Here is a 19,106-nt window from a genome sequence, read left to right on the forward strand (position 1 = left end):
GACAGAGACCGGGTCAGAGAACGGGTCAGAGACCGGGACAGAGGCCGGGACAGAGACCAGGTCAGAGGCCGGGACTGGGTCAGAGGCCGGGACTGGGAAAGAGACCGGGTCAGAGACCGGGACAGAGACTGGGACAGAGGCTGGGACAGAGGCCGGGACAGAGACATAGAGAGAGAGACAGCCGCTCTCCCTCCCCGTCGGCAGCAGCCTCCCCTCCCGCCCGCTCCCTCAGGGGGCGGGGCCTCACACTCCAGCCAACCTCGGGTGAAAATGTCTGGAATTCCGTTTCCGCTTTAGGGAGTGGACGCAGATTTCCCCCCCTTCCAGTTTCTGTCTCTCTTGTTTTTTAATTTCTCCGTGTCCTCGTACAGTTTTCCGTCTCCTCGTCAGGACGATGGCTTCTTCGCCGCAGAAGTCTCCATCTTCCCCGAAGTCCCCGACGCCCAAATCTCCGTCCTCCAGAAAGAAAGACGACTCTTTCCTGGGGAAACTTGGCGGAACTTTGGCGAGAAGGAAAAAGGCTAAAGAAGGTAAAGTTGGCCGCAGGAAGCTGGGACTTCTCGGAGGTTCAGCTCCGGCGGGGACCTGCTGTCGTCCTGTCCGTGTTTGTGTCTCCATGTCTCCATGTCTCCATGTCTCCATGTAAGGCGTTGGAAGGACTCAGGAATGAGGCCTCTGAAAAAACCTCCATACCGCCTTAAAAACTCCCAGAAACCCGCAGCTTCGTGTCTGTTTGTCTCACAGGCTTCGAGTTAGCAAAGAGTCAGTTTATTTTCAGTTTTTAGACTTTTAGGAGCAACACAAGTCGACCAAACAGCTTTATAATCCAGCCTTAAATGGTTACAAATACAGAAAGTCATGAGACATAAAAACAATTCAATTAAAATACTGAAACATGACATAAAACCTGATTAAAATGTTCAAATCTGTGCTGCTAAATGAGTCTTAATTACAGTATTAGTGGTAACTAAAATCCTCCTGATCTACCTTAAATTAAGGTTTTTATTGTCCTCTTGTTTTATAAACCTTATAGCAGGAACCGAAATTCAAAACTTAATCTTATTTGTTGGAGAAATACATAAATTAACTTTAGTTTTAGATCTAATATGTCAAATTATTCATGTAGAAATACAATTTACCTGTTTCCTGTTAGAAGTTATACAAAATTCAGAACAAACAAGCTTTAATGAACAATAAAAATAAATCAAAATCACTCCTGCCTCATTCTATCATCAACATTTATCAGTCATACTTTTGATTACAATTCATTAAAACAGCTTAAAGAAAACAGACTAATGTTTAACTTTAAAACCAACAAGAAAAAATAAAGGAAAAGACGTCAGGAATCGAAGCAGACTTCCTGTTACTCGGATGCATATCAACTCAAACTGGAAGAGTTTTTATCGGTCCTGTTTATGTTCTCTGTAGCTTCGTCCACGTCAAAATAAAGGTTACTGAGAAGCGATGGAGACTCAGATAAAACGCTTACAAGGGCCGGATCTGGCCCGCGGGACTTCAGTTTGACACGTCTGTCCATTTTCCCCGCTGGCTGCTGTAGCTCCAGGAAATCCCTTTGCATAAAGTAAGTCAGATGTTGTTTTAACGTTACTTTCCTCTTGGGATGAAGTGTTTAAATTCCTTCCTTCCTCGTTGAATAAAAACCATCACTCACAACAACCTTAGGTCCCGTTAAAGAGGGAAAAATAACAAATCATAGTTATAGATAGATTTGTTGTTTTGTGCATCCCTAAATAGGTTTGTGGTGCAACGAGGCAAAACATTAGTTCCGCCTGCTGGAAATAAATAAGGCGACGTGGCACCCCACAGATAACTGCTGTTTTAAGACTTTTTGTTTGTTTAAAAACAGGAACTGTTGATAATAAAAGACTGAAAAGTTTGTCACCTAACATTGAATTCTGAAGTTTCTGAGAAGAAAAGCTGGTTTAAAAAAAGAAAAAGCATAAATTAAGACGCTTATCTCATCATTAAAACATTCTTAAAGCTTAGAAATCTAATGTCGACTGTTTGAAATGCAAATAAAGAAAACATTACAAAGTTAAAGCGGTGCAGTGAGCTTTAATGCAGATTTATTTTTGATTTTTTTATTATTTTTGTTAGATGTTATTGTAACATAATGAGCCAAAGGTTTGGTTGATGTTTCCTTCGGTTCCTGGGAGAACCGAGGAGGGATTTCTACACGTGTGGATCCTCTCCTGATCGTTACTTTCACCATAACTTCCCCAAGGCTATGATTTCAGCCTGAAAACTCTGAGTCGTACCTGTAGTTACCTGCCTAAACCACTAATCCTGCTGTGTGTTACAGGCTTTTCAAAGCAGGAGGTGTGTGCACGTGCAACACATAATCAGGCAGTAAAATTTCATAAAAATATTTTTTTTAAATATCTGTTTTTTGCAGGAAGCAGAGCGGACTCTTCTTAGCTGCTTCAGCCTGTTGAGAGTTTCTAGAATTGCTGTAATTTGGACACTTAGCATCGTTCATGTTCAGGATGTAAAATTGTAGCTCTGAGGTGGAGTAAGAATGTTTTTGCTTGTCCGTAGTTCATCTAATCTACAGCTGAGGAACTTTGAGTCGCCTCAGCTAATCAACCACAGCCAACACAAAAATGGGTGAATTTTTTAGATATTAAGCTAAAGTTTGGCGTGTTAGTAGCTGACAGATTACATTAGGTCATGCATGTGATTGTGCAGAACATTATCTGTAAAATTTGACCAAAATGGCTGCAACGGCATATTTTTCAACATGAAACTCTGACTTGAAAGGCGGCGGACGATATGCACGGTCTTTTAAATATTTACTGCTGCAGTTTAGTTGCAGTAGTCCATAAACCTTTCCGTGGAGGACTTTACCTGCCCAGGATGTTGAATAAAGAAGACTCTGTTCAGTTTTTGCGCCGCAGGCCTGCTTTGAAAACGCAGCGCTCCTCAGATGACATTTACCGCTGAAGGCCAGGTTTTATCTTTGGCTGAGAAAGGTCGCCTACAGTTGGATGATTACTTTGTGTCAGTCAGGATACCGCTGCACAGCTGAGCCCCCCAAAAATTTATGTAGCCTCTCTCCGTCTGACATGCATGCAATCACATTATATTCCAGCTGGCGAGCCGCGTGCAGGACGTCTGCAGAGCGCGCCAATGATTTGATGGAAAATGTGGGCTGGCCGCTCTTGTACTGATGATTGAATAAATTTCGGTCTGTGCGACGTTTATGGCTGCGTGTGCTGAGGAGGAAGAGCAGTAACGACCGGAAGGAAAGGGTTAGAGGGGACGTGAAGGATGAGAAACGGGAGGGAAGCTTTAAGATGAGGAGAAGGTCAGGAGGCAAAGACAAATTATCCAGAATTTTACATCCTGAGATAATCTGAACTAAGTTGTGGGGCAGGATGTTGAACTGGAGGCGACGTTAGCGCTCAGCCTGTGGGTGAGGAGCTGCCGCTGCCAGCCAGGAGAGGATGCTTGAGACGGGGGGACGCAGACAGAGAGACATGGGCTGTGGAGCGCTCTGCCCTCCAGGTAGGACACGGCGTCACTCGGCCTGGGAGCTTCCCTTCGCTGGCATTGGACGTGCGGCTTCGCATTTTTCCTTCATTTCACCGAACGGATGGATCCTTGGTTTCCGATTAACGGGAGGGGGGGAGTGATGCAATAAGGGAGGGGGGACTCTGGGCACCTTTTAATCCACGTTAGTCTGCTCTTAAATGAAAGCTGTATTTAAAAAAGATGAGGAATGGATTTTATAGCAGGTCAGCAGCTGTCAGCTGTGCTAAGTGCTCCGGAGCCACTTAGAGGAAGTTTTTCTTTTTCAACAATACAGCTTCAATATTTATAATTTCCATATAAAAAGGAAGATGCTGGTTTGATAAAGGATCTAATTTCTGGTTATTTATTGTTAAAGTGAGACTTTAATCCTTCCGTAGAAACTCTGTCCTGCTGGGATATTTTTTAATTTTTGCAAAGATTGTCCACAAACTTTAAAATCCTGACTTTTTGTATCACTTTCTTAACCCTCTCAAGGCAGACGTTGCAGATTTGCATATACCTAATTACTCCACATTCATATTTTATGAGCCTTATTTTACTCGGATGATAATTTCCCCAAATATCTGATTTTTCCTGTAACTAAAACTTAATTTGAGCCTGAGAGGGTTAATGTCTCACTTTTAAAAATCTTAGAAAGTTGTTTTGTTTTCACCAGTTGATTTTCCAGGAAACTGTATAACATTAAGGATCCTCTAAGCGTGAATAAATAAAAGAAATGGTCGTTTTTCAGCCTTCTACCCTCAATAAATGAAACATGATGAGACCATAAACGTCTTTTTGGCTCAACCAGAGGATCGAACGGGAGATTAAATCCCATAAAATTAACATATAGTTGCTTTTCTTTTTGTTTTGTTTTCACCAAATCGACTCAAAGATTATGTTGAGCCTTTCTGTACCAACACGAGCTCCTGTTTTATTCCTAATAATTTACTAACACAAGTGCTTTTCTAACACTTCTGAACAAATCTTCACATGAAAACATAAAATAATCACACTTCTGTTCGCAGTGTAAAGTCTGAAAACCTCGCTGCATCATTTTTATATCTTTATATTCATGGAGCTGAAATATCAACTGCTTTTGTTTAAGTTTTGATCTCATTAATTCAGTCTAATAATTTGTTTTTAACACTAAGCTGCCTATTTCTACCGACACAGAAATATTAACTAAATATTTGTGGATTTCAAAATTCCTACCAACACTTACAGATTCTATTTATAAGTTTTATAATGTTGTTTTTATTTTTGTTGGCTTTAAAGCACCTAAATTATTATTATTGCCTGCTGCTGAAAGGCGAACTGGACGATCATGTTTTAGACACGACTCTAACTCTGTCAGTTTGACAGATACGGACCTGAAGTTCAGAGTGGTAGTAGCTGAGAGTCGTCCTCTGAGCACCGACAGGCTGTTAAAGTCCACTTTATCCGACTGGCTGCAAAATACCTCATGAACCACTGGACAGATTTAAATTAATCTTAAAGCAACTAACTGTTGGATGGATGTCTACAACTGATTGACTTTTAAAGCCATTCCAGTTCAAAATGGCTGCCACATCTAACTGACCTTAGCCAACACAAAAACCAGTCAGTTTGACAGATATGGAGCTAAAATTCAGTCCCTCCAGGATTTCTCGAGGCATTTTCCTAAAAGTTGTGATTTTTTTTTTACTAAAATCAATACACAACCATAACTTTTAATATATAAACCAAAAATACTTCCTAGTTTTGTAAGATAATTACCATCAAAAGGTGCTTTATTTTAGAACTTTGATAGCTTCTAAACTGACATTCATGAGCATTTCTGGATTGTCCCTGGTCTGCAGCTCTCCTCACATGTTTTGCAGACACAAAGTGTTTGTCGATGCGTTTATGTTCCATGATTACACTGCAGGACGTGCAAAACAGCTGCAGCTGGGGAGGAAACTGGTTTGCTGAAATCTTTGTGGGCAAATGTGAAGCATTAGCGCACATTTTGGCTTCGGTCGCTGCTCCTGCACGCTCCCGGCATTCTGATGTTAACAGGAAGTGACGTCACGTGTCTTCTTCCTGAGTTATTTGGGGTTATTTTGTATTCCACACTACACAAACCCACAAAGAAGAGACTAGACCGCAGAAACGGTGGAGAATCACTTTAGAAACAATAAATATTGGGTTAAAGTTGCGGGAAAGTTGCGATTTCGCGGGGTTTGCTTGATTTTGCGTTAATAGTTGCAATCGCAACATCGCAAAATCCTGGAGGGTCTGAAAATTAGACGTGGTGGTAGCTGAGAGAAACTGCAACAACTCTTTGTTGGCGGGTGATATATCCGGTTAGTAATCTTTATCATTTACTGTTTTTTTTTATCTTAACAAAAAGTTTAAAATGGCCCTTTTAGTGCAGATTATTTTACTGTACTGTCAGCATTCATGCCGCTCATGGCTCGGGCCGGGCACATCTCACCCCCGTGCACGTGCAGCCGTGTGTGGATGGTGTTGATTAAGAGGATGTTGTTCTAGTGAGGGCAGAGAAACGCACAGGATGTTCACTTCATGCTCCCTCCACACACACACACACACATGCAGCGTAAATAGATGAGCTGCGATCAAACCTCCTCGGGTTTCTGACGCTCTGAGAAGAAAAGCCCGCTGGGTTTCTGTGAGGCCTGCTGGGAAGCAGGAAGCAGATGTCACGGAGCTAACCTGCTAACAGCTGATCGTCCTTCATGTTGCACTTCACACACTTATTAAACAAAGTCACACGTTACTTTTCCTAAACAGATCAGTTGTAAAGACTGATTAACTTTTCTCAGCATCTGGCAGTTACTTCTCGTTTTACGTTTGTATCATTTTGTTGAATGAATCAGAACTAAACATAGAAAATGTCGTCTTTTAGCTCTGATGTCTGTTTTTTGAGGATTTTTGCAATGATTCAGTTCATGTGGGGACTGAAAACACGCGCTCGCTGCTCGTGACGTCTCGTATGAAGACTAAAACTGAGATCCAGATGAGGTCCGACACAGCTAACAATCAGAAAGGATGGGTTTAACGTGGAGAATAAAGAAATATAAGACCAATTATTAATTGCTGAACTGAGACTTTATTTACCAAACTGCAAATCTTTTTGCTAACAGACAGAAAGCTAACACCAATGTCTCCTCTTCACATCATTAATATCCACTCTGTTTGTTATTTAAATGCTGTTTTTGTTGTGTTTTTAGTGTCTGAGCTTCAGGAGGAGGGAATAAATGCCATCAACCTTCCTCTCAGTCCGTCACACTACGAGCTGGACCCCGAGGACACCATGCTCGGTAATTTCCTGTTCACACAAAACTCAGACTTGACTGAGACAGAACAGGTCAGGAGGAGGTTTTAGGAATTACTGAGGTTCATGCATATTTTTTAATTCATCCGTCAGAGGAGAACGAGGTGCGGACCATGGTGGATCCCAACTCCAAGAACGATCCCAAACTGCAGGAGCTCATGAAGGTCCGAGTGTTTGATCCTGTAACCTGTTCGGACACCATTTTAGCGTTGTGTAAATAGATGCATTTCTTCAGAATGTGGATAAATAAACACGTATTAAACAGTTTTTGCTCGCCTGTGATGCAGGTGTTGATCGACTGGATAAATGACGTCCTGGTGGGGGAGAGGATCATCGTGAAGGACCTGGCTGAAGATCTGTATGACGGACAAGTTCTGCAGAAGCTGTTTGGTGAGACGCGACGCTGAGCCGTGCTGTTTGCTTTCCGATCTGAGGCGGTTTGTCAGTCTGCGTTCTTGCAGCTTCAGGGCTCTTCTTCGCTCAGCAGTGGCGTGTTTTCGCCTTGATGTTTTGCAGAAAAGCTGGAAGGTGAGAAGCTGAACGTGGCCGAGGTGACCCAGTCGGAGATCGCTCAGAAGCAGAAGCTGCAGACGGTATTGGAGCGCATCAATGACTCGCTGAAACTCTCCACCAGGAACATCCGCTGGAACGTCGACTGTAAGCAGCAGCAACGTCATCTTTTAGGGCTGCTTGTTGAGCTGTAAGCTTTCAGACTGAGAACAAGGTGGATGTGGTTTATTCAAACACTCGACTTTTTCTGAAAGGGAAACCAGGAAAGAGAGTTTTATCTTTATGGTTTACAGCAAATCTTCTGGTTGTCATGCAGTGATTGTGTTGGTGGTGACAGATTTATTTAGCTGAATCTGTCAACTAACTCTGCTCTGACTTTGTTTCATTAAAAAATCGTTGACCCCCAAAAAAGTACGAACACAACCATCTGCTGGTTGGCAAAAGTGGAAAAGATGCAGACTCGGGGCAGGACAAAATTTAAAAAAAGGCCAAATTAATGTCATCCAGAGGAAGTGAGAGATTGGAAAGTTTGCATCATCTCTGAGCTGAAAAGCAGAAAATGAGAAGATTCCTCCAGGTTTTTGTCTCTGAGGACAAGCTTGTAATCTGATTGGATTCATCAGGCTTCATGGATAAACTTAACTGAGCATCGTCAGCAGAACAATGGAAATTTATCCCATCATTTCTGACAACTTTTCCCAATGGAAGCATTATTTTGTGGACCAGTAGAGGGAGCTGTGGTTATCGCCCGTACGTGCACCACGGTTTGATAACCAGAAATGTTCCAAATAATTAGTTTGTGTAACTGATGCGTGCCTTTTTTTGTTTGTTCTTCTTCTCTCCCCAGCGGTCCATGCTAAGAGCATAGTTGCTATCCTTCACCTGCTGGTGGCGCTGTCGCAGCACTTCAGAGCACCAATCAGATTGCCGGATCACGTTTCTATCCAAGTAGTGGTGGTCCAGGTGTGTTAACCTGCGTGACGTTTGAGTTTTAACCTCTTATTTTGTCACCACCTTGTTAGTTTGTTTTTTGTCCCCCGGTCGTATTTATCGTCCACCTTTCTGTCTTTCAGAAAAGAGAGGGCATCCTTCAGTCCAGGCAGATTCAAGAAGAAATCACAGGCAACACGGAGTGAGTCCTCCTCTGCGTGTGACTCATTTTTACACCTCGCAGCACATGTTGGAAACACGGCTGACAGATATTAATGCTGGTGATACAAAGGAACCTCCTGGTGACAATAACTCTCTGCAAAACACGTTGTACTCGTGAAGCTCTGCGGAGAATAAACTCGACACATCAGAGGACCGGACTTTCTTACAACTTATACATATTTTTATTAAGATATTGGCTCTTTTTTTAAATGCATTTCTTCTCAGAGTTTGTATCTGCTTTGATGCTTTGCTCTTTGGGAGTTTGGCAAAACTCAGCTTTCTCTTTTGTGCTTCATTTCCCTCAAGGATGTTAAAAAATATACATTTTATGGCTGATTTCAGTGAGACTTAACAATCAAACTGATTTCTACATTTTTAAATCACTAGTAAAAATAAGACATTCGATAACCAGGTTCAAGATGGCCGCCACAGCAAAGCAATTTTAGCAAACACAGACAGAAATGGCTTTAACTCAGTCAGTTTTACAGACAATGAGCTAAAAAAAAATGAGCCGATCCACAGCTTGTTCTCTGAGCACAAACTGATCGAGTGACGTCTGGGTTTAAAATTTTGTCATTAACTATTTAGAGTCAACTCTGTCTGTCTGTTAGCGAAATATCTCATGAACCACTGGATGTCAGTAGCGGGGAGGACGGAGGCGAACCCAGAGTGCAGACTCCTCTTTAAAAAGAAACTGATTTATTTAAAAATGACTTATAAACAAAAAAGAAATGGCTGACGTGGCAGCAAAAAAAAACAGATTACAAGGCGTGAAACGTGGTAGATGCGAACGGGAACAAAAGGAGTGACGAACAGAGACCGGCTTTTAATGACAGATGGTGACGAGCGACAGGTGAGGTGGGCGTGGCAGACGTGAGCGGAAAATTACAAGACAGGTGACGAAGGAAAACACAGAAACAAAGAACCAAAAACCCAAACGCACATCCATTTTAATGATGTTTTTAGGTAACAATCATTGGAGGTAAACCTGCAACTGAAGATCGTTTGGAGTCGTTACAATTCAAGATGGCCAATCAGTTTTACAATTATTAAACGTCGGTGCGGTAGTAGCTGAGAGTTGTTCACAACAAATAATCTTGTTGTGAGAGCGATCTCTGGAATCATTGGAGTTTTTTCAAGAAAAATACACATTTATATAAATATGGCTGTGCTGATTGAATCTGCTGTAGTTTTTATTCCAAACAGGAAATGATGATCTAACGTGCTGCTGCTTTAAATTTACTGATGTAAAGTGTGCTTTCTTGGAGGGGGGGGGCGTGTTGTTATTGGCGAACATGCACAGAGAAGGAGGGAGACTCGACCTTAAAACTGTCGTGTAAAAACGGTAGTTATCAGATATCTGGCAACACTGATGGCAGATACAAGAAGGTTTGATTGGACTGAAGATGAGGTCGGGTCACTCCTACATGTCGAAACGGGTGATTAGACGCCATTTTTCTTGTTGTTCATATATCGCACAAGAGCAGAAAAACTAATGGTTGCACACCTCTGCAGGGGGTCTCCCAAAAACCTCTGCTTTGAGACCTGGATTAAAAAGCTTCAGAGCTGCTGCCGTTTTAAGAAACGCTAGGCCTTTAATGTTACTGTGGAGGAAATTTAAAACATGTTGCATAAAACTGGACAAGAAAACCAGTAAAACTGTGAACGTTCAGCGCAGGTGAAGAGGCGGCCATTGTCTCTCAACGAGTGCTGTAATGGCTTCCTCAGTCTCTCACACTTTTTGTTTCCCCCTGGGAGGCTGTCCTGCAGCCCGACAGCACCAACCAGGGAGATAACAGCGGGCCAACACTCGCAAACACACACATTTGGTCATGGTAGATGGATAGACTGCTAATAAAACACACACACACACACACACAGAGTAGGGTTATTACCACACCAGCAGGACCGTTGCCCAGACCTGCCTGCGTTTGCCATCAGAGATTACACCATGAACACGTGTGATTAGTGCTTTTGTGTGTGTGTGTGTGTGTGTTTGTGCGCCTGCCATTTCTTGCTGGCCTGCGTGCTGCGATATCTCTTCCTCCGGGACACGTGCGCCGCAGTGGCCCCTTCCCTCCAGAAGCACCTGACCCTTTCCAGCAAGAACATCCTCCAAAGTGTGAACATTATAATAGCAGACAAAAGGGCGTCATTCCCATAGAAAACCTGCATGTCCTGCACATGTCTTCATTTATTGTTTCAAACCCTGCAGAATTGTGGTTCTTCTGGGGTTTTTGCATTGTCCTGCAGGATGTGGTGCATGTGATGATTCTCAGGTTGTTTAAATACCACAGGTGCGCCTACGTTTGGCTTAATCAAATTATTATACCCAGCTCCGTTATTGTTTGACATAATCCCTCCATTCTCTGCATTCCTCTGTGGTTGAACTGAAACCGTGTATCTCCTGTTTTCTCTTGTTATGAAGAATCAAGTGTGAAATTGTCAATAAGCAGGAACCACCTTTGATTTTTGTATTTCACACATTTTTCCTCTCTTTTTTTTCAGGGCTTTCTCTGGCAGACATGGTATGTATTCATCAGGAACCGGAGTTTTCAAAGCATTTCTGTATTCCTTTAGTTTTTCCTTTTATATTTAGTAATTAATTATTTTTCCTCCCCGCAGAGCGCGATGCTTTTGACACCCTGTTTGACCACGCTCCGGATAAGCTGAATGTTGTCAAAAAGGTATCCAGGCTTTTCTAGAATTTTTATACATAAAACAAACCCTGCATTTTGTAAAGTTATCAAGTTTTCTAAAATGCAGAATCTTTTATTTTTATAACCTACAGAGAAAATGAATTTTAGTGCCTTTATTGTCCATTTAGTTGTATTTGGAAAATACAAACAACTCTGGAGTTTGAGGTTGAAGATTTACTTTTATTAATTCATCATATTTTTTCTTAATCACACTTTTAATCATTTGGGAACCGAGGATTTTAATTATTCCTGTTTTACAAGAAGGCTGTGTGAATAACTCAGCATTTGGAGGAGTTGTTAGGATCGCTCTCTGAAGCCACTGAATCTATCCTCATTTCAAAAGTGGACTCCAGTAATAGTAATAATAGTAATAAACTTTATTTATATAGCACCTTTCCTAGATAAAATCACAAAGTGCTTCACAGAAATACAGATACAGGCTTAATGTAAAACAAAACCAGTAAGTAGAACATTTAACTAAAAGCTCGTCGGGGCCTTGCAGCACCTTTACTGCCTTTATTAAACCTTAAATGTGAGAACCTTTACGATAATGTATGCAGCATAGAGTATAGTTCTGCGAGCTGTTTGCAGGAAAATAAGCCGTGATTTTAAAAAAACTGACTGGTCGCTAACGCTCAGAATTCAGTGAGACTTCGACCAAAAATTCAGAGGACATCAGAGGCTGGCATCAACGTTAAAATGAAAATAAGGAACGGGGTTTTAAATCCTTTCGCTCGTTTCGACTCGGTCAGCTTCCACATCTGACGTTTTCCTTTCTGTCGTCCTTCAGACTCTGATCACGTTTGTGAACAAACACCTGAACAAACTCAACCTGGAGGTTTCTGAGTTGGAAACACAGGTAGGTCGCAGCCTACGCCGTTTGGTTTTTATAAGCAGAAGTGGTCGTTATTCCGAGCGTCTCTGTCAGTTTGCAGATGGAGTTTATCTGGTGCTGCTGATGGGTCTGTTGGAGGGATACTTCGTGCCACTCTACAACTTTTTTCTCACACCAGAAAACTTTGACCAAAAGGTAAAAATGCTTTAATTAAATGACCACAGATGCCTGACAGGAAATGACCAATCTGACACCAGCTGGGAAACCCGGGACATCTTTCATGTTTCATCCAAATGGAATAAAATAATAAAGGAAACCAGTATTTGGGATGTGTTGGTAACATTTATTTGGTGTTTTTTTTTTCAGGTCATGCTGCCTAACTTGTTACGACACTGACAAGATTTATTTACATTTAATTTGTTTTAACAAAGGAAACTGTTGGTTTGTTTGTGTTTATGAGCTGCCTGGTGGTGCAGCGGGTTAACACCGTCCTGGGTTGGACGTCCAGCTGGGTCCTTTCTGCAGGGAGTTTGCATGTTTTCTGTTCATGTCCACAAACATCCATGTTGGGTTGGATGGGGACTCTGAACTGGCCCTGGGTCGGAGCGTGGATGGTTGTTTGTAGCTTCAAGCTGTTTCTTAATTTGTTGATAATGTGATCACTGCTTCGTTGCGTTTGTTTACTGATTGTAAGTTTGTTTGTTTCTGGTTTTAACACCAGTTGGACACAGAAAGCCAAGTCGACTCAGACTCAGCTGTGAGACTTCAGATTCGAACGTAACAAAAAGAGAACAGTCATTGTCTTTTTCCCTCCGTAGGTTTTGATTTAGTCGAGGTGTAGTCGTGTTGTTGTGCAGCCAGAGATCCATGTGACTCATCTTGGTCCTGACCCACAGTTTAAGCAACACTCTTAAATCAATACTCCATTTCTGAGGAGCCTTGTGCACTCGGAGCCAAGACTCTCCTCTCAATAGCTTGATAAATGTCGTCCGTTTTCCCCGGAGCCCATTCAGCTCTGTAGCACTGTGGTATTCTGAGCAGGCAATCTGCGGACACCACAGTAGCCTTTTGTTTGGGTTTTGGCCAGCGGTCCCTGCCAAGCTGCGAAGCAAAATGGGCATCGGTGGTAAAATGTACACACACAGATCCTCCTGGCCCAGAAGAAGCGTCAGCGCCTGTAATCTCCTCCTGCACAGGGAAACACTGGAGAGGCTCGGGGGCTCGGCTCGGTTACTCTGTGTGTGTCTGAGGGCCTGCAGGCCTATCAACGATACACCAGGGGTGGGCTCGAAAAGCACTCCTGCTCCTGCTCACTGCATCTCTTCTTCAGGCTCTTCCTCTCTCTGTTTTGTATTAGAGGAGTTTAGGTCATGCTTTTCACACAATGAGCCCTTGTTGGGCAAAGCTTTTAGTACTTCACAGCAGGGCGACTACACACACACACAAAGGCCAGAGAATAGAAAACATCTTCCAGCTATTCGGCCTCTTCTCTCTGATTGGTTTCCCTCTTACAGGTTTTTTTTTTAAAGGTTGCCTCAGAAGTCTTTTCTGCTTTCCTGAACAGAACTGTAGATGCTGCAGGTTTGAAAGTCCACCTGTGTTGAATAAACAGCAGCTCTGACACCGTTTTTCTGTAAATCATCGTTTGTCTGAGCTGCCTCATTAAATGATCGTTCCTTTTGTTTTAAATGCTTCTCTGCATGCAGGCACACGTGTTGCTCGCGGACGTGTAGTGGTGGTAACGATCTGGTTCTGTGTTGCCATCAGGACTTTTATTTTGTCACGTACGTGTTGATTAGAGGTGGGAATATGATGATTATTAACATAATCCTGAATATAGACTCTCTCAGACCAGGGGTGTCCAACCCTGGTCCTGGAGGGCCTCCTGTTTCTCTGCTCTTCAGCAGGTCTTCAAGCTCTGCAGAAGCATGTTAATCATGCAGTCATTCGAAGCAGAGAAACCTCTAAAACATGCAGGACAGCTGCCCTCCAGGACCAGGGTTGGACACCCCTGTCTCAGACCTAAACTGAAGGAAATCTGTTGCTCTACGCCAGGGGTGGCCAATCCTGGTCCTCAGGGCCACCATCCTGCAGGTTTTCCTTGTTCCTCTGCTCCAACACACCTGATTCAGAGGTTAATTTACCTCTTCATGTTCTGCAGAAGCCTGTTAATCACCCGTTGATTGAAATCAGGTGTGTTGGAGCAGAGAAACAAGTAAAACCTGCAGGATGGTGGCCCTGAGGACCAGGATTGGACACCCCTGCTCTACGCTGTGATCTAGAACAGATTCAGGTTCTGTTGCGGTGCCAACATGAACCAGAACCTCGCTGGGCTGCGAATGGAGACTAAAAAGTTGAGAGCTGTTGTTCACCCAGTCGTCTCCAGCAGACGCAGATGGAACCGCCGTGACGGTCGGGTTTCTGTTTGTTTGTCACGCCTCTGCTGTGATCAGAGTCTTCCCTTCAGCACCTCAGAGTTCTGCTGCTTGCAGGACGTTAACATTAAATATTTATTAATTATTAACATTTTTAAATGGGTTCAGAATCGTTTGTCTTCATTTCAGCGCATCGAAGCTTAGATTCTGACCCCGGTGTTGATGGATGAAGCTGCAGCTGGGTTTATTCCCGTCTTCCTTACAGCCTCGTCTCTCCCTGCAGGTTCACAACGTGTCCTTCTCCTTTGAGCTGATGCAGGACGGCGGTCTGGAGAGGCCGAAGCCCCGACCCGAGGGTAGGATGCCCGTTTACTACTTTTTAAGGTTTTTTAAAAAAACAGTCACATTTAAGACCATCTGAAGTAAAAAAAAGTTTCCTTCAGCCTCTTACTGCCCAAACGAGACAAAAACATCACAAATCCAAACATTAACTAATTTACATTATTAAACAAAAATAGTTTATTTTTTTACACTATTCTAAATATGGCTTAAATGTTCAATCTTTGATTTATTTAACAATATACAGTGCTGTGCAAAAGTTTCAAATCACCTCTTATTTCGTAATATTTTCCTTTGAAGAAGCCAAACAGTGTGATGTAGTAGCCGAGAGTCATCCCAATCACGTAGTCTGAGAGCTAACTGACTGTTCTGCTTATGCTACTTTCAGGTTTTAGCTACTGCTTTGCTACTTTTAGCTAGCCTTCTGCTGCTGTTAGTCAGGATTTTACTACTTTTGGTTTTTGATGTTTTCATCTTCCAGTAAGTTTTTTGATACATTTAGCTAACCTTTTCCTTCTTTTAGTTAGCCTGTTACTGACTTTTAGCTAGCTTTTTGCTATTTTTAGTTTTTAAACCTACTGTTCTGCTGCTTTTAGTTTTTAGCTACTGTCTTGCTACTTTTAGCTAGCATTTTGTTAGTTTAAGCTAGCATTTAGCTGATTTTTAGCCAGCCTTTACTACTTTTAGTTTTTAAGCTACTGTTCTGCTGCTTTTAGCTAGCATTTTGTTAGTTTAAGCTAGCATTTTGCTACCGTTAACCAGCATTTCACTACTTTTGGCTTGTGATGTTTTCATCTTCCAGCTAGGTTTTTAATACATTTAGCTCACATTTTCCTTCTTTTAGTTAGCCTGTTACTGACTTTTAGCTACTTCAGAAAACAAGCTGGAGGCCTGGGTTGGTTGTTCTTTCTTCAGCTCATTTTCTGTGCAGTCCTCCTGACCATAACAGCGTAGTTTGGTCCCAAAAAATAAAAAAATAAAATAAATCAGCAAAGACCTGAAACTGACCTGAAGGATGAGTCACCGTGTTGGGAGGAGAACATGTGACTCAGAGTTTTGTTATTATTGACCTTTTTATTTAACCGGGTCAGTCAGCTGAGGAAAAAAAAACTCTCATTTTCAAAAACGACCTCGCCATGAGGCGGCAAAAACAAAACGGGTGAGGAGGAGAGAGACCGAAGGTGAGAATTACTGCAGACTGGAAATAAATAAAACGCTGAGAATTATTCATCAAAACTACTTTCAAAGATTCCAGGAAGGACCGGCTGATTGGAAGCTGAACATAAAGGATGATTCAGAACTTTTGCACAGCTTTATTTCTTTATTTCTTTATTACTTTTAGTTTTCTGTTTTAAGAGGCGTGTCAAATAAACATATTCGTGAAAAAATGAAGTTTATCTATAGGAAGTTTTATTGTTTTAGTGTCACGGCTGGAAGCTTCGTAGTTTCTGCTCAAATGTTTCTTCACTAAATGAAAGATTAGCACGAGGTTCTTACACAGTCTTAAAAATATGGGATTAGATTTTAGTATTTTTCAGGTCAGGATAAGTATGGAAAAAGGAAAACTGTGAAAGTATCCATCCTTCCAGGCCCTACTGGATGATCTAGGGGGAAAAAAGTCCTAATTTTTAAAAGTTGCTTAAGAAAACGAGGTATTTTTATCTTCTATATCAAATATGAACACGTCTGGGTTTCTCATCTTCTGGATCCTCATCTTTATTATTTCTCAAATCATCAAGGAAAATTCAGCTTTAACTGTTTAACTGACCAGCAGAAAGAAGCCCAAGTATAAGGACATAAATATAATAAAAAGAAGAATTCAGTCAGATTTTTATCTGGGCAACTAAAATATTTATATTTACAGGTAATATTTCTTAAAATCTTCAATAAAACGGGGTGATATTAAAGGGAAACTAGCAGTGGGGCGTTGTTTGCAATGCCAACGAGGAAGAAGAAGAGGAAGTTATAATTTATCTGCATTATTTCCAAACAGACAGAATGTCGGAACGCTGTCTGGTTGGTTTATCGAGGTTTTTAAAGGCCCGGCCCCAACACTCACACTTCCACCCTCGTGTCCTTCAAATGCACGTGCACACTGAAGGGTTTGAGAGCGGAGTGTGTCCCAATTCTCCGGAGTGCTCTTTAGCCCCGCCCCCTTTGTGTACTGCATCCAGGAGGACTTCGGCGAAGTGTTTACCCACAATTCATCGCTGCATGTGACGTTTCGGTTTTATTATCTTTATTGACAATGAAAGGGTTTTGAATCAAACGGCAGAAATATGGCGGTGGTGACAGGGCGAGCTGCGTCTTTAAATGTAAAGTATTGAAATAATTCTTGTTTCTTTCTGCTGTACAGGTGTGAAAACTATCAACAAGTCAGAACAAAACACATCTGAACAGCCAAATATCTCCTGTGACGGCTTTGGAAAGCAAAAATACCTAAACTGTACTTTTAAAATTGTACTGGCAGCTTCTGAAAATACCAGAACAGAGGCACAAGATGATGACGTAACCCGTACTGTCCCAGTTCTCTAATGTCTACATGCTTGTAATGTGCACACGAGCCCTTCTGTGCACGTCGACTGAGGAGTGCGAGGATTGGGACTGGGCCAAAGTCTGAAGCAGGGATCTCCAATCCTGGTCCTCGAGGGCCACCGTCCTGCATGTTTTACCTGTTTCTCTGCTCCAACACACCTGATCTGAATCAATGGGTGATTAACAGGCTTCTGCAGAACATGAAGAGGTGATTTAACCTCTGAATCAGGTGTGTTGGAGCAGAGGAACAAGGAAAACCTGCAGGATGGTGGCCCTGAGGACCAGGATTGGAGACCTCTGAAGGATCGTGACTGTCTGTTCACACACGGATACTTTAATCTCTTCCCCTCTGTTGTGGTTTTCCTCAGATATCGTGAACTGTGACCTTAAATCCACGCTGCGGGTCCTGTACAACCTCTTCTCCCGGTACAGGAACGTGGACTGAGCCTCCGAGGGAACGTTCACACAAACACGTACCCACATGCATGAATCACATTTTGCCTGTTGGATAATAAGTCCCACACATTTCAATCTATTTTAATTCCTGCAGAAACATTTGGGTTTTATTGGCGTTTTGTTGTAAATTGCATGAAACCTTACAGATCTGAAAGCATTTTGAAGGAATTTTATGATGATTTATGAATTAATAATTTGACTCAGAGGTTTTAAAGCAACAATTGTCTTTTTACCCAAAATGTTTAAATGTATTTATTATATTCCAGCTGTTTTAATTATTTCATGCTGTTGTTTCTGTCTCTCATAAGTGCCTTTATTTAAACATTATTTGATCCTGGGAGATTTTTATCCCCAGTTGTCTTAAAATTCATTTCCAGTCGGGGTTCTTACGTAGGCTGGAAAAGTCTGGACTGATTTATGATTGAAAAAGAGACTCTATTACCTCCTGTGTTTGCTAGAAAAATTTAAAAAAAAACTAAATTTCTAAAAGTTGCTTCAACAATAAAAGTATTTTTGACATTTTACACAAATCAAACAGAAGAGAGGTTGTGTAAAATGTAAATAAATGATTTTCAGATCTTATTTTAAACAGCGGCCATCTTTTTCAGAGCTGCAGTTATAAAATAAAGATAAAATATTCACCATGATGTCGGTTGGGTTAAAAAGCCAACTTCTAGAAACTTAAAGACAAAATGGAGATAATTCAACCAACAGATACAACCTCAGGTTTGACTGAACTGAGTCAGATTTTGTTTTTTCTTGGCAAAATAAATAAATAAATGAATGAGATTTATATTTTCTCTAAAGTTGACATAAAACAGGCGTATTTATGGGAAAATGCATCTTTTACAGTAGAAGGTGGTTGTTTATCCTCAGGAGATCCGTTTGAAAATTCAGAGAAAATTTAATTTCCTGTTTTCTTTGAGGATAAAAGCCCTTCGACACAGATAATAAAACTGCAGTGACTTAATCCGGGCTTTGGCTCCAAATTTGACCAAAAAATTCAGAAAATTTGGGATTTCAAATTGAAAACGTGCAGGAACACTTAAACTGTTTGACCAAAGCTTTGCTCTTTTTTATTCACAATGTTTAATATATAAAGAGTTTATGCAGTAACCACCTGCTTTCCTGCATTTTATTTTATAAAATGTCTTAATTTTTAATAAACATCTTAATACTTGGGTTTAAAGGCACGTTAGATTACAAAGCATTAAATATGTTAAAGTCTGTTTTTTGCCTCCTGTTTATCTCCAATAAATAATTCTGTCTCCAAACGCGGCTCCGTTTTTCCGAGGAAGTAAAGAGGAATGTGTTTCCAACACAACAGAAGAAGAAAAATGGGGTCAAAATGG

General features: G+C 41.5%; 1 protein-coding gene across 1 annotated transcript; it reads left to right on the forward strand.

Annotated features, from left to right (window-relative positions):
* Positions 1-243: 243 nt before the first annotated feature.
* parvaa (parvin, alpha a) lies at positions 244-19,028 on the forward strand. Its single transcript, XM_017428934.3, has 13 exons — positions 244-530; positions 6,750-6,839; positions 6,947-7,017; positions 7,141-7,243; positions 7,370-7,510; positions 8,211-8,326; positions 8,437-8,495; positions 11,024-11,043; positions 11,141-11,202; positions 12,005-12,073; positions 12,143-12,244; positions 14,708-14,780; positions 17,667-19,028. Exons 1-13 carry the CDS (start codon positions 395-397, stop codon positions 17,741-17,743), a joined length of 1,119 nt encoding a protein of 372 aa, XP_017284423.1. The 5' UTR covers positions 244-394; the 3' UTR covers positions 17,744-19,028.
* The last annotated feature ends 78 nt before the right edge of the window (positions 19,029-19,106 follow it).

Source organism: Kryptolebias marmoratus, linkage group LG11 (assembly GCF_001649575.2).
Source record: "Kryptolebias marmoratus isolate JLee-2015 linkage group LG11, ASM164957v2, whole genome shotgun sequence".
Classification (NCBI taxonomy): Eukaryota; Metazoa; Chordata; class Actinopteri; order Cyprinodontiformes; family Rivulidae; genus Kryptolebias; species Kryptolebias marmoratus.